This window comes from Microcebus murinus, chromosome 3 (assembly GCF_040939455.1).
Source record: "Microcebus murinus isolate Inina chromosome 3, M.murinus_Inina_mat1.0, whole genome shotgun sequence".
Taxonomy (NCBI): Eukaryota; Metazoa; Chordata; class Mammalia; order Primates; family Cheirogaleidae; genus Microcebus; species Microcebus murinus.
The window spans coordinates 51,210,300-51,226,665 of NC_134106.1; the positions used below are offsets into that span (position 1 = coordinate 51,210,300).

The window sequence follows — 16,366 nt, forward strand, 5'->3', positions numbered from 1 at the left end:
TATATATATATATATATATATATATATATATATATATATATATATATATAATAAGCCAGGCATGGTGGCTCATATCTGTAGTCCCAGCTACTCAGGAGGCTAAGGCAGAAGGGTTGCTTGAGCCCAGGAATTTGAGGTTGCTGTGAGCTAGGCTGACGCCATAGCATTCTAGCCCGGGCAACAGAAGCAGACTCTTGTCTCAAAAAAAAAAAAAATTAAATGCATTATCATTAAATCCTCATAGCAACTTAATTTGTTAAATCTGTTTAAACCACCATATTACAGATTAGAAAACTAAAACTTAGCCAACCACACAGCTAGAAAGTGGTAGAGTCTTGGTTTAGATTTGAATTTAGGTCTGTATGACTTGAAAGCCCATGTTCACTAATCTTTGGGGATGGGAACTATTAAATAGGTGTGCACACACAGAATCAGATGCTATAAGATGGTGTGCAATAATTGTCACATTTATAAGATTATAACATTTAAATCACAAATTCAGAGGAGGGAGAGAAAGGCTTGTTTGGCTAAAATATCAAGAAAGTTCTCATTAAGGAAATGGGACTTAATTTAGGCCTTGAAAGATATGTAAGATTCAGAAGTAGTGAGGACTTTCTATATGGGAATAATAGTGTAAGAAAAAGATAAAAGAGTAATGATATCTAAATGCAGTGTGTGATAATGGATTTTGATTCTGGACCAGGAAAAAAAATTTATATAGGACTTTTTAGGGCATTTGATAAAATCTGAATATAGACTGGATTAGACAGTATTTATCAATATTATAAAACTGTGACTATATAAGAGAATGTCCTTGTCTTTAGGAAACATAAAGTATTTAGGGATAAAAGTGTATGATATACTTACTCTCAAGTGGTTGTGTGAGAAAGAGATTACAAAGCAAATATAGCAAAATGTAAATAATTGAAAAATTGATGAATCTGGGTAAAGAGTATAGGAGAGTCATATTTTTGTTACATTTTTCATATGCTTGAAATTATATGGCAAAAATATTTCAAGTGTCTATCCTTTTTATAAATGTGGCTAAAATTCTTTAGAAACCAACAAAACCCAACTGAGGCATCTCATCCAGGAGTTAAGGACTATATTCTGTTCCCATTTCCTCCATTGGCAAAGAACTCACCAAACCAAGTTGAGAAGATAAACGGACTATAATTTTATAGAGAAAATATATAAGTCATACTGTCAAGATGTTTTTCTTATACTTCTGTCAGGAACATACCTCACTTTTATTTGAAGTAATTAGTTGTTTTGGCTAATATTTTGTCCCATTTCTTTTGACTCCTCTTAGGTAGTTCATGTTTCTTGCTTACTAACATAATCTTGGGTAGTGTGGTAATTGTGTTCTTATTAATGAAAGGATAGGCTACAAAGTGGAGTAAGAATTCTTTATTTTTTACTAATTATTTATATTTGTTTATTTATAACAGCGTGTATGCTGCCTGCACTCCCTTTATGTTTTAAATGGTTATCAGTCAAGCCTGGATTATATCTGAGTGGACTATGCTGTTTGGAGCATTACTAAGGGCTCTTTTCCTTCAATCCACCCAGTTCTACTTACTTTTGGCCGAATAGGGAATAGTTGTGCCCAAATATGAAGGATGTTAAAAGCTTAAACTCCCACTTTAATATATTTATCTTTTTTTTACTCCAAAAGTACCTATAAATGCTGATGTGATTTTTTTTGAAGATGAGTAATTTGATGTTCTTGGGTTAGACAACAAGGGAGAATTGGGAATTCCTCCTAATTATAGTTGGAAAGAGTCAGGTTAGTTCCACTGACTTTGATTTGGGGTGATGGGAGAGGAATCACATTCAAAGAGATCCATGTATTAGTCCAGAGAACATCAAAGGTCAACCTTGCCTCCAGTTCTCCTGCTGACAGTAATAAGTAGCTATATGCTGAATCCTCCCTGCCTCTCCCCCACATACCCACAGAAAGAGAGAGGGAATAAAAGGCCATCTTTCCTCATAAAAAGAACCTAATCTCTTTATAATATTCTTCTCTGGGCCAGGCATGGTGGCGTATACCTGTAATCCTAGCACTTTGGGAGGCCAAGGCAGAAGGATCGCTTGGGGTCAGGAGTTCGAGACCATCCTAGGCAATAGCGAGAACTTGTCTCTACAAAAAATAACTGGGTGCAGTGGTGTGAGCTTGTACTCCCAGCTACTTGGGAGGCTGAGGCAGGAGGATTGCTTGAGCCCAGGAGTTTGAGGTTGCAGTGAGCTATGATGACACCACTGCACTGTAGCCTGGGTGACAGAGTGAGACCCTGTCTCTTTAAAAAGAAATAAAGAAAATATATATATATATATATATCTATGTTATATATAAAAAATTATAAAATATGCTTCTCTACCTAGGTCATATGTATGTTAACTCAGCTGGCTGCCATCCCGTCATACGACTACATTCATGCTAGAAATCTTACAAATGTAGCCAGGATATACATATTGCCTATCCATAAAGTGGTTTTTATTGGCCACTTAAGATTGACTTTCAGTGTCATACTGGCAACACCCAGCTTTCCTTTTTCTTAAAGTTAACTGAACCATAGTCACACGTGGGCACTTAATGACTGTTAACGATGGTGTTTATACTATATATGAATGTGAGTCAGGATTGTGCAATGGTTAAGTGCTTAGATACTGATGCCAGACAGACCTGGGTTTAAAACTGGCTCTGCCCCTTACTGCTTGTGTGGCTTTGAGTAAGTTACTTATCTTTTCTCACTTTCCTCACCTGTAAAATGGGATAATATTATCCTCACCAACATGAAATGATGCATATACAGCACTTAGCAGAATGCTTGACATTTTTTATGTATTCAATAAATGTTAGCCATTATTAGTTATCATTGCTTATTAATATTATCATTATCATTAGTTTTTGTTATTTTGCATAATTTCTGTCTCCCCCAAATTTGCTAAAGTCTTCAGATTTCTCAGACTTTTCCCACAATTGCTCCTACTTCTATTTTCCATGCTAATTTTTCTTTAATTGTGGCATTTCATTTTTTAGGCATTTTATTTTTCCTGAGGGTTTAGAAATGATCCCTTCATCTGCCTCAAACTTTTCTATTTCCTCCATTGTTTTCAAAGTATACTGAATGAATGGTGACCAAGTAAGAAAGTCTATTTTTTCACTAGTTGGGACCTGGCCACCTGCTCTTATCTTTAGCAAAGGACTGAACTTTTAAGCTGTAGTTTATAGAATTGTGCGCAATTTTTAAGTAAATGAGGCCTTACTTTCTTTTTCTCCATAAATTGGATCAGAAGTATATCAAAGCCCTTAAAATCCATTGCATTATCTGATAGTCTTTCTGCTGGATGTGCAACTGAAAAGATCTGGTTTGGGTCAGATGAGTGAATTCTGTCACTTTTACAATTGTTCAAAGTACCTTGCCTTCTGGCTTGATCTCTTCTAGTTAACAAGACTGTTCTAAGGATTAAATGAGATCATGCATGTGAAATGGCTTTCTAAACTGTAAAGCATGGTGTTAGTGTGAGAGATGATTATTGCATTTGAACAAAGGCCCCAGCAACACAAGTGATGTCAGAATTCAATCCTAGATAATAAAGATGCAGCCTCCTCTTTTCCTACTCTCTACACACCACCTCCAGAAGTTTGCAGTAAGCTCTTTGAGCTAGAGAAGCTAATGACTAACTTCATGCAGTATCTATAAATCCTTTCTCCTTCCTTCATCCCCAGATTATTCTCTCTTAGACTGCTATGCCAGATCCTGAGTTAGTCCTCAGGGCTTACACTTGGGACACAGCATGGCAGGCAAGGCACTTAATAGGATCTAGAAGTGGGGATTAGGAGAGATTTCTTTTGTGCCATTTTCTAATCCCCTTCCTGACAGCTTTTATCGTGGCAGCCTCCATAGATTAAATGACATTTCAAAATCAAGTGCAATGAGAGTGAGGCCAGATATGGCTTCTGCCAAACTGGGCTGGCAGACCTGGGCAGATAGCTTTGATGTATGTGTGTTTTTCTCATTTCTGGACTAACTACTAGAAATTCTTACTTGTACATTATGAGCAGCAAGCCACAAATTGTGAGGTCATCATCATCAACCACAAACACTTACCAGATGTTTGATAAGCACTCAACCCTCAAAGCAGTGGGGAATATTATGTTGTATCCCCTCAAAGTTCATATATGAAGTTCCAACCCCCAATACCTCAGAATGTAACTATATTTTGGAGATAAGGTCTTCAAAGATGTGATTAAGGCCAGGTGTGGGCTCATGCCTGTAATCCTAGCACTCTGGGAGGCCGAGGTGGGAGGATCGCTCAAGGTAAGGAGTTCTAAACCAGCCTGAACAAGAGTGAGACCCCATCTCTACTAAAAAAATAGAAAGAAATTAATTGGCCAACTAAAAATATATAGAAAAAATTAGTTGGGCATGGTGGCACATCCCTGTAGTCCCAGCTACTCGGGAGGCTGAGGCAGAAGGATCGCTTGAGCCCAGCAGTTTGAGGTTGCTGTGAGCTAGGCTGATGCCACGGCACTCTAGCCCCCGGCAACAGAGTGAGACTCTGTCTCAAAAAAAAAAAAAAAAGGTGAGTTAAAATGAGGCTGTTAGGGTTGGGCTCAAATCCAAAATGACTGGTGTTTTTATGGTAAGAGAAAGAGATACCTGAGGTGCTTGTGTACAAAGAAAAGGCCGTTCAGGAATATGGCTATCTGCGAGCCAATAGAGAGGCTTTAGGAGAAACTAAACCTGCTGACAGAAATACAAGAAATAACTTTCTGCTCTGTAAGCCACCCATTATTTTGTCATGGAAACCATAGCAAACTGATACAGGAATACAAACACATAGGAAGAGCTTTTGTAGTTGAAAACCCAACAAAATTAGCCCCCACAACCCACACAACCCCACAACTCCAGCAAAAAATAAAATAAAATAAAAATCATCTAAAACTTTTCTCCCCAAATCAGCATTTTCTGAATTTGAAAGTCCTCCTATCCTTGGTATTTTCAACCTTTGCCCTCCTTACATAGCTCTATTTGCTTCCTCTAGAGAAGAGCCAAGGGAAATGCTATTTTCTAACTATGCCTATTTTTTGCCTAATGGTACTGTCATGGATAACCTAAAGAAACAACGTTGAGACTGGCCGTGGTGGCTCATGACTGTAATCCTAGGACTTTGGGAGGCCAAGGTAGGAGAATTGCTTGAGTTCAGGAGTTTGAGACCAGCCTAAGCAAGAGTGAGACCCTATCTCTACAAAAAATAGAAAAATTAGCTGGACATGGTGGTGCATGCCGGAAGTCCCAGCTACTTGGGAGGCTGAGGCAGGAGGATCACTTGAGCCCAGGAGTTTGAGGTCACAGTGAGCTACAGTGATGCCATTTCACTCTACCTGGGGTGACAGAGCAAGACCTTGTCTCAAAACAAACACAAAACAACCAACAAAAAAAGAAAGAAGAAACCACATTGAGAAATCTGGGATTAGGTAGATAGAGAGTGCTATTGGCAGAGCAAGTCGATGATCTCTGTAGTTGGAGAATATCTGTAATCCCCGAAGTAGTTTGATTAGTACTACTTCTGCCTTCTTCCCCTGCCAAGGAGTTTGTCATTCATTGCCGTTGCTGTGCTTCTGTTTTTGTGTTAGATATATTAGGATATTTCTCCATCTTAATCTGCAGATTTTCAAGAACCCCTTAGAAAGCAAGTGCCATTGTATAGTTTGCTCCACCACACTCGTGATATTCAAGCAACTCTGGATGATTTTTTTTTGTGTGTGGGTGTAAATATTCTCTATTTCTTTCATGTAAATATATTGTAGTTTGTTTGTCAAAGTTGTGTGCAAATGAGTTGGCCCTGGAACGTACCTCATCAGGAATGATGAAGGGCCCCAATCTGAACTTCAAACTAAAATCAGCAATACTCTTTTTCTTACTGTGCTAAGAGTTTTGTCATTTGGTTTCTTTAAGATTAAGTGAAATGTCTTCTTCAGTGTGATTTGCCTTTCAGCAGTTGTTTCTCAGCTACTCCATCCATTGTCATATGGGAACCTAGTTCTACTAAGCCAAAAATTAGAATGATTTCCTGTAGATCAAACCAGAGCACCTAAAAATGTTTTTTTACCCAGATATTTTTCAGCCAAACTTTTTCAAAATGCAGAAAATCTTAATAGCTAAACATTAAATCATGCTGAAAATGAAAAATTATAAAATGAACTGGGACATGATGTTCTCAAAAAACATAGAAATTAGCCATTATTTAATTGTATTCAGCTATTAATATTTGTATAACTTGGCTTCATTTTATTTTTTTGTTGTTGGCTATTTCTAAAAATCCCTTTGTAAATGCTTAAGTCCTGGTGGTTATATTAATCAGTACAAAATCAGGTATTTCTAATTAGTTCCCATTCTACCCTTTTAAATGTATACTATGTTAATTTTAAAAAATTTAATAATGAGGGTTATACTTTGGAAAAAGAAGAGCTTTATTTCTCATAAAATGGGTAGCAGCAACCTGTTGGGAGGCCATCCCAACAGATTGGGAAGCCGAGCCCTGGCCCCAGCCAGAAGCCAGGCACATGTGCTTCAAAGGGCAGACAGAAGGAATAAGATTTTATTTCGAATGTTTATAGCAGCACAATTCATAATTGCAAGGCTGTGGAAACAGCCCAAGTGCCCATCAATCCAAGAATGGATTAATAAAATGTGGTATATGTATACCATGGAGTACTATTCAGCTCTAAGAAACAATGGTGATATAGCACATCTTATATTTTCCTGGTTAGAGCTGGAACCCATACTACTAAGTGAAGTATCCCAAGAATGGAAAAACAAGCACCAGATATATTCTCCAGCAAACTGGTATTAACTGAGTAGCACCTAAGTGGACACATAGGTGCTACAGTAATAGGGTATTGGGGAGGTGGGAGGGGGGAGGGGGGCGGGTATATACATACATAATGAGTGAGATGTGCACCATCTGGGGGATGGTCATGATGGAGACTCAGACTTTTGGGGGGAGGGGGGGAAATGGGCATTTATTGAAACCTTAAAATCTGTACCCCCATAATATGCCAAAAATAAAAAAAAATTAAAAAAAAAGATTTTATTATATATTGAAGTTTTTATCTTTTCCAGGAATCCGAATTCCTGTGCAGAGTCACAGTTAAAGTTCCTCTCTCTCAATAGCTCTACTCTTTTCTGTAAAACCTTTTGCAGAGAACCAGAGCTGCTGTGATACGGTTAAATTAACCAGTTTAAATTCACTTCCTTTTTCCATCTTGTGGAAATATCTAAAAGATGGGCCAATAAAGGAAGAAGAAGAGAAGCTGCAGAGCCCAGATATTAGGTCTCTGAATAATTAAGATTTTGTTTTATTTTACAATGTTGCCATTTTATATTAAACCTATGTGTGTTACTTGGAATCGAATTTAGGTACCTTAGATTTGTTTAGCAGTAACTTACATCAGTGGTAGATCTGAAATTTCTTAGATACCCAATGTGTCTTTCTATCTTGAGTTTCTAGAAAATTATTTAAAATTCATGTTTCCTATAAAGTTTATTTTTAAATATAAGAATTTATAGGAGTGGGCGATTTTTAATTTTTTAAGCATTCTAACTCCTATTATCAGGTTGTGCTCACAAAAGTGCTTTGAAATGCCTAAATGACATCTCCAGAAAAATCAGTAATTGTCCAGTGATGATTAATGCTTTTAATACTCAGCCCTGTTCTTGGAGATTGTGAGGATATGGATAAGTACTTCCTCTGGAAGCTTCTCTGGGTATGAAAACACTTAGTATGTGCTGAGACTGCTATGTTCATGTATTAGAGTGAATTCTGTTTGGAGATCCTGTCTTAGTCCCACATAGCTGTTAGCATGATGTGGATACCTATTGAGTTTGGCGGTTAGTCAGTCTTAGAGCTCCAAGAGTCTGATTTCAGTTCTTTTTCAGCCTCAGTAGGATGACCTGCTTTGTGATGTACAGTGATTTTTTTGTGTGTGATTTTTTCCTCTACTTTTGGAAAACTGGGTTAGCATGCTCTTTACATAGTAGGTTTTGGACTTGTTGGCAGTTGTATTTGAAATGAGATGGGTAAGCATACTCATGGAGCTAAAAAAAAAACAAAAAAAGAGAGACAGAGAGAAATGAAATGAGGATGCCTGGGGATAAAAATGGCCTCAGTAAGGACCATTGGTAGTGATATTTATTACTTAAAAACTTTGTTGAAGGATAAAGAAAAAATATTATAAATCACAAGTTTTCTTTTTATAAAGTAGTGTTTTAAAATACAGCATAAGCTATCCATTGCTTTAGATATAGGATATAAGAACAGCCATGTTTCTGTTATTAAGGACCTTTGGTGCAAATTCTTTATGAAATTTCATCTTCATTGTTGTTGTTAATGTTCTTCCTCCTCCACCTGCCTGCCTCCCTCCCTTTCTACATCCTTCTAATATCAAAGTGTTATCATGTAAGATTTCACTATCAAATGATAATAGAAAAAATCAAATATTGGTTCTGGCTCATCCTGTTACTTATTATTGGAAGGCAGTCTCCCTACCAGCTTAGGCACAATGAAAATCCTTGCTCTGCTTATCTCTGGAGTTTGTATTTGATGCTTCTGTACTTTGGTAGTCTTAAGAGACTCAGTTTTGTACGTGTACTGTTGGTTATATGAACCAGAAGAAGTAGTGATTGAGACCAGTAAATAAAGTAGGAAATGAAGAAATAGCACCCCTACATAGAAAATATTGGAAATATCAGAGGAGGAATTAGAGGTTAAGGAGTAATGTCATAACCTCTCTCTCCTCTTACCTAAATGCAACTGTAAGCTAGAGACGAGGTAGTGACACAGCCTTTAGAGAACAGCCTCACTGGAACAAGGCAGAGAAGGGTAGAGAATGGATATAAAAGGGCAAATGGAGAATAATCAGCACCGTTTTCAGAGAACTATACAATTTTAATTTTGGATAAATGGTTCCGTGGGAAGGAACTTAGATGATCTTTTGCTACAAAGAAGCTATTTCTGGCATTCAAGGTCTCCTGAAGTATTAAGGAACAGTAACAATGGTAATTGTGAGAAAGACACAGCAAGCGAGGGAATGAGTGGTGAACACAGGTTTATAATACTTATAAATATATTTTGAATTTCTCTAGTGAGTGATGTTTGGAGCTACTGGGTACCTTATTTATTATAGAATTGCTCTTCAAGAAGCCATTGCCAGTTTTGACCTCTACCACATCTCTCTCTCTCTCTCATCTTTAAACACAGGAGACACAAAGTTGGAGAGCTGCAGGTCAGAGGGTTATTTTAAATTTATGAAAGGACAGCCCAAACAGAAGATAGGCATTATGGCCAAAGTTTGTGCTCAGTGAAGAGTCCCTTAGTGTCAACAAATGAAATCAAAAGAAAAATTTTGGGAATAAGCCTTATGAAATGTGGCCAGCTTTATGTGGCTTTTTCGAATCAGTATTGGTTAGTGGGATCCTAAGGCACCCTTTCCCACTCTCACCCTCCATCTGCCAACTTTATCATTTTGAAAAGAAACCACAACACATGAGAGCCAACAATGCCAATGTTGTATTTAATGCTAAATTTAGATCAATATAAATTGGGGGATAAATTTATTGTGATAATCTTGCATGGGAAATAATAGTATAGAAAATAGATTATAGGATTTTTTTATTTTATGTTGAATTTATTCTAAATAGTTCCGCCTAAGCATTTAATAAGTCATTAAGTCTTTTTTATTTCTATTTTTAGCATTTTGTCACTGTAGCATTGCAGAAGAATTGCTCAGTATACGCTTTTAGGCCTAGATAAGGAGTCACGTGAATGGACATTATGCACAAAGAGGTTATTTAATGTGTAGATGGATAAAACCAAACATTTCTTCAGTTATTCTGTAGATTAATGATCAGTTATACTCTCTGTCCCTGAGAAGAAATGAGTTTAAGCTAAAGCATTAAGGATGTAGGCTTGACAAATAAGAGTTTCCTCAGAATTGTAGAGTGGTTACCAGGAAAGGAGTTCTTTAGGAATATATGAGATGGCCTTCTCTAGAAGTTGTTAATGCTGGCTTGGTTTTTTTTGTTGGTAGCCTCTCAAGGAGTCTCTTCATAGGATTTTATGACTTTTAACTTTTGCACTTAGAGACACAAAAATGTGAATATTTTGCCTTTGCTTTCTATTGCATAACAAATTGGGATGGTTATTTAAACTCTTGAGTTTAATACACTAGCGTATTAAAATTATCACAAAATAGGTGTTCTTGATAGTGATGTGCTTGTATATTTATTTATCTGCTAGCCAATGTTGCACGACTCTACCCCATGTTGCATTCTTTACTGAAAAGAAGCAAGTTCTAACTCTTGACTCAGATACTTAAATACAGGAATTTTAGTGTTGTCATCTTTTATTATTATTACCAGTTAAAGAAAAGCCTAGATAAGGAAAGACGACTTTGAAAAAAATATCACATGTTTCAGATTGCTCTTGTACTTGCAGATTGCTCTGGCTTGATAAGCATCACCTGCATTTCTAAATACATTTTCAAGTGCATTAGATGTACTTTCTGTAGGGCACCCTAGCCAAGTGAAAAATTTGAAGAAGTCTCTCTATGTTAAGCCCCACTTTAAAAGCTTTTGAATTACTTATAAAATATTTTGATAGCATAACTGCATAAAACTAGGCCTTGATAATAAAGTTTTAGGTAAACAATTTATTCAAGAATCATATGTGGTTATTTTAATATGTGTCCTTCAAAGGCTGTTAGTGTGCACTGTTTTGAAAGGAGAAAGGTGAACGTTAGTGGAGGGAAAATATATCTTTAACTTTGGACTCTGTTTATCTAGCCTCCTATTTCTCACTAGTATTTGGCTTTCCTTAAAAATAAACTGAGCTTCATTCATACTTATAGGTCCAACCAAATATTGAATACTGAAACCTACAACAAACTATTGATCCCTTAGTCAAAGATCCTGGCTATTTATTGTTTTGTCATACTCACTTATTCCTGTATCTGTGAATATTGTCCCTGGTAATCTCTTCACATATAAATACAAAAGCAGATGATTTATGGCCATAACTGACTTTCACTGAGGTGAAACATGGGTTATCTCATCTTTTTGCCAATTTGCTGAATATATATGTTAGATACTGGCAATTACTACTTTCTAGGCCATTGTTTCCAAGGCAGATTGCTAAAAAGTGTTTTAAAGTCAAGGTAAAAGTCTCAGTAAAACCAAATGGAGAACAGGAGCTTTCAAATCTGAGACCTGTTTTTAATTTTGCCAACTTAACTTCCTAATGTGCCATAAGTTTGCTTCTTTCCAAAAGGAGATAACCCTTCCTACAATTTGAACACAGGGAACTTCCATTATTAATATTTTTTCTTTGTTTAAACTTGATTTTTGCTTGACTAAATGGAAACTTGGCAGAGTTTCCAAGCTCATATATGAGACTATACTCCTCTTTGTCCAAATAAATGTTTAAGGACAGGGTTCCTGCAAGCAGGAAAAATTGTCTTCCCTCTCTTTGGAAGCCTTTCATCTGCTACTTTCCCTCTATACTTATTTCTCTGACGGGGGTCCGGGGTTGGAGGGGATATTCAGTGCCATCAGTATAGAATTAGTTCAGTAGCTTAGCAGCAGCAAAGATACTTTTTCAAAATCAACTCCTGAATGCTCCAGCTGATAGCATAATGACTCTTTCCCCCTGAAGAGGTTTGTTGGTCTTCTTTTACATGCCACTTTGAAAATGGGGTAGGAAATACCACATTAGTATTGTAGGGGAGGAAAAACTTTTCCTCACTCTCTTAGGTTTGTGTATGAGGCCTGCAAATTAAACTGAGAAAAGATTCACAGGAGAAAAAATTTACAAATTTTATCGATGTTAATATTTTTAATTTTGCATGCACAAGGGCTTCACAGAAAAAAAAGTAAAACTCCAAAGAGGCAGTTAGACTTAAAAGTTTGTATACCATTTTAACAAAGGAGATAAATTGTGGTGAAGTGACTAGACAAAGGTCAAAGAGTTAGGGCTCCTGGGGTGGTAAATTATGGGAAGGTAAATATAGGGGGAAACTAATGGTACATAGGGGTTATTTTAGGAAGGTTTGTTTGTGCAGACTCATCTTGGTGCCAACTTTCCATCATCTTCATGGCCTCCCAGAGAGGGGATTTATGGCAATTCTCATTTTTCAGAAGTTTCTGCTTTAGTCAGATATGGGAAGCTCCAATGAGACTTCTTTCTCCATCTGTTGCTTCTCAGTTGCCTTCAGGTCAAAATAATCTATACGCCAAAGCAGCATATTTTGGCATGTCCTGTTTTGATCCCTTTCAGTGTTTAGAGAGGTAGATGTAGAGAAAAGTCTTTGACCTGGTGACTCTGCCATCAGCAAACACAAGGACATTAAGCATATCATTTAACATGCCTGAGTCCTCAATTTTGTTATCTAGAAAACAAAGCAATTGGATTATATGATCTCTAAAGCTTCATGTTGCTCTAAAATTACTTATTGTTCTTAAGGATCTTGAACGTAGTCACTCTTGCATAGATACAGTTTGCCCTTGTCTCTCAAGACAGTGTAGACCTAAGGTTTATCTAGTGTACATGAAATTTCTGCCACCACACTTCAAAGACCTTATTCTTTGATATCTACCTAACCTAGGAACAGTGATTGAAGGGAATATATTGAAGGGGATCTTGGGAGGGTTAACTTGCAGCAAGTGGAAGGACCTTAGAAATGTTTATTGCTATTTTAAGATCTGGTTATCTTTCAGTGGTCTAGTTGATGTTTCCTAAACAACTTGTCACAATTTCTGACTTAACCACTAAATCTGAGTTTGCCAATTACCAGGCTAACTCAGAGTCAATCAAAATCCTCTTTTCATTGTTATAGTCCAGGATACTGTGGAGACAGCATGGATTTTCGAGTCAGCCAGAGCTGGGAGTTCACAATCTGACTTTGCCTTTTTCTGATATATTTTTTTTAGAGACAATCTTGCTCTGTTGCCCAGGCTGGAGTGCAGTGTTGCGATCATAGCTCACGGCAACCTTGAACTCCTCCGCTCAAGGGATTCTCCTGCCTTATCCTCCCTAGTAGCTAGGACTATAGGAGCACACCACCATGTCCAGTTAATTTTTTTTCCTCTATTTTTTATAGAGAGGAGCTCTTGCTATGTTGCTCAGGCTGGTCTCGAATTGCTGGCCTCAAGTGATCCTCCCAACCTGGTCTCCCAAAGTGCTACAGACACAAGCCATCAGGCCCAGGCTTCTGATTTTTTTTTTTTTTTTTTTTGATAACAGTTAAGTTATCTGTGCCTCGGGGTCCTTATTTATAAAACAGTAATACTGAAGTACTTACCTTAAAAATTATTTTAAGATCAAATGAGATAATAGGAAGAACTTTTCACATGCCTCATAATGAGAACACCCAACATTTGTATACCTCTTTATCACTTATGAAACACCAGCATAGAAGCAGTTTCATTTAGGGGGCATTGTGTGGTTTGCTTTGCTGGGTAAAATATCACTTAGATATTAAGCTCTCAGCCAGGCTTGCTGGGCTGGGACCCTAGGCCTTTGGATCTTGGTCATGGTAGTTGGAGACCCTTGGCTATGTCTTGGAGTCCCCTCTAAAACATCTTTTTATCTTTTCCAGGAATCCGAATTCCTGTGTTTGGAATTTGATGAGGTCAAGGTCAACCAAATTCTGAAGAAGCTCTCAGAGGTAGAAGAAAGTATCAACACACTGATGCAGCCAGCCTAACTGAAGATGATGAAGGAAGTTGTTGTAGGAACAAAGGTGTTGATGATCCCTCCCCACTGACCTTTTTAAAAAATATTCTTTTTCTCCCATTGGTATTAAATCCTCAAAATCAATCTTGTCTGCCTCTGCTTACTGAGATTTCCTTCTCTCTCCCTTTCATTTACTCTTAACTGTTGTTCTAGTGCAGAGGTTCTCAGACTTCAGCATGCGTAAAGGTTATAAGGGGTACTTAATAAAAGCATTTAAATGAAAAAAAAAAAAAAAAAAGGGCAGGCTTCCAGGGCCCTATCCCCAGAGACTTGGTTTCACTAGAACCGGGGTAGGTGGGGTTAACTCTGGAAACCCTTGCCATGGTGGTTTGTTCTGGGTGAGACCTTGAGAGATTTGTACAAGATAAATTATGCAAGAATTAGAAAAGGAGGAAAAAAACATTTTGATCATGCAGATACAGGGTTGACCAAGTGCCATGTGCCCTGAGCTGAGGCACAGAGAAGCCTGCCTAACCTAGAAAGGATGTACCTGACCCTAGTAAAATTTGAGATGCTTCTAGAACTGATTCAGACATTTGGATTAGTTCTGCCTAAATCTGGGGAGTCTGTTTTGATCTGAACTACTGAGGGACTCAGGTTTTTCTGGAACCCAGAACTAAACTGGCCTTGTATTAATAACAAAGGGACTCCTTTTGCTTGCCTCAAATCAGAATTGTGGGGAGAGGAAAATGTCTGCTGAGGTGATTTCTTTTACCTCCGAAAATTTTATGTGAGTCATCAAATAAAACCTCTTCCAGAAAATTTCTTTAAAAAGAGCTAATACAATAAAAACTAGGTCCTAGTAGAAAAGTTACCAAACACCCAAGAATATTCCAAAAGGAGAAGACTGTCAACCAGTATATTGAGGCTATGGTCCTTGTTAAACAGGTTTTATTATCTGACACTGATAATATTTAGAAACTGCAGTTGCCTTTAGGATGTAATATGTCTAAAAAATGTGGTTCTCTTGGTCTGTGGTTATAGCATATGTCAGTTCTAATGAATTTATTTCAGGGCAAGAATAGTTCTCTTCTGTTAAGCAGTTTCTCCTAAATCAACCCGGAGACATTTCAGGAGCTCTTCCAACACCCAAGCTGAAATTATTGGCTTCTTCCCTGATTAAAACCATCCTGGCAGTTAGCAAACAATGACCAGAAGGTTTTAAATGTAGCCCCCGTGGACCCTTCAGAAAACATCTTGAAACAGTACTGTAAATAGATTCAGGAAAGGCATGTGGTTTGGACTGAAAACTATTAAAACTTGCCTTCTGGCTGGGCATGGTGGCTCAGGCCTGTAATCCTAGCACTCTGGGAGACCGAGGCAGGTGGATTGCTTGAGATCAGGAGTTCGAAACCAGCCTGAGCAAGAGCAAGAGTAAGACCCTATCTCTACTATAAATAGAAAGAAATTAATTGGCCAACTAATATATATAGAAAAAATTAACTGGGCATGGTGGCGCATGCCTGTAGTCCCAGCTACTCGGGAGGCTGAGGCAGAAGGATTGCTTGAGCCCAGGAGTTGGAGGTTGCTGTGAGCTAGGCTGACACCATGGCACTCACTCTAGCCTGGGCAACAAAATGAGACTCCGTCTCAAAAAAAAAAAAAAAAAAAAACCAACTTGCTTTCTATTCCCAAAGCTACTGCCATGTACTCTTTCTGTAAAATGGAGGAAAAGAATATCTCATCAGATAATGGGATTCTAGATGTCCTTAGAAAGAAGAACTATAGTTACCACACTAGTTTTTTTTTTTTTTTTTTTTTTGAGACAGAGTCTCGCTTTGTTGCCCAGGCTAGAGTGAGTGCCATGGCGTCAGCCTAGCTCACAGCAACCTCAAACTCCTGGGCTCAAGGGATCCTCCTGCCTCAGCCTTTTTGTATATATATATATATTAGTTGGCCAATTAATTTCTTTCTATTTATAGTAAAGACGGGGTCTTGCTCTTGCTCAGGCTGGTTTTGAACTCCTGACCTCGAGCAATCCACCCGCCTCGGCCTCCCAGAGTGCTAGGATTACAGGCGTGAGCCACCGCGCCCGGCCTACCACACTAGTATTGATTCACATGTCCCATGAAAGTCTATAGAAGCTTGAAGGAACAGACCATGGGCTAGAGGGAGAGGAAATCATTGTTGTAGTCTGAAGCTCTGTTTGAGTCATTCCGTGGAAGTAATAGCCACAAAAGTGGTCATGATCTTTTTTTATTATATCCCCAAACCGTAGGTCATTGGAAAATCTACTGTTAATGTATACTGAGTTTTCCAGAATTAAAAAACAAAACAAAAAATGAAGTGCTAAAGGTGGTCCCACATTTAACACTAAACACTTTTGAATGCAAGTTGTTTTGGACAGGTTATATTTTATATTTACTGAAGATTTTTTTTTATTTTTGATTATCAAAGGGGTATTTATTTACTATAGTCTATTAAGAAAGTACATATATAGGCTGGGCACAGTAGCTGATACCTATAATCCTAGCACTCTGGGAGGATCACTTGAGGTCAGGAGTTCAAGACCAGCCTGAGCAAGACTGAGATCCTATCTCTTCTAAAAATAGAAAAAATTAGCTGG

General features: G+C 37.7%; 1 protein-coding gene across 4 annotated transcripts in view; it reads left to right on the plus strand.

The window, feature by feature from the left end:
* The window catches only part of COMMD1 (copper metabolism domain containing 1), a 137,812-nt gene extending 123,928 nt beyond the window's left edge, over positions 1 to 13,884 (plus strand). For all 4 annotated transcript variants that reach the window (XM_012764876.2, XM_012764873.2, XM_076000820.1 and 1 more), the window contains one exon: positions 13,664 to 13,884. In XM_012764876.2, coding sequence (XP_012620330.1) covers positions 13,664 to 13,665 — 2 coding nt within the window. In that variant the 3' untranslated portion in view covers positions 13,666 to 13,884. The remainder of the gene's footprint in view (positions 1 to 13,663) is intronic.
* The last annotated feature ends 2,482 nt before the right edge of the window (positions 13,885 to 16,366 follow it).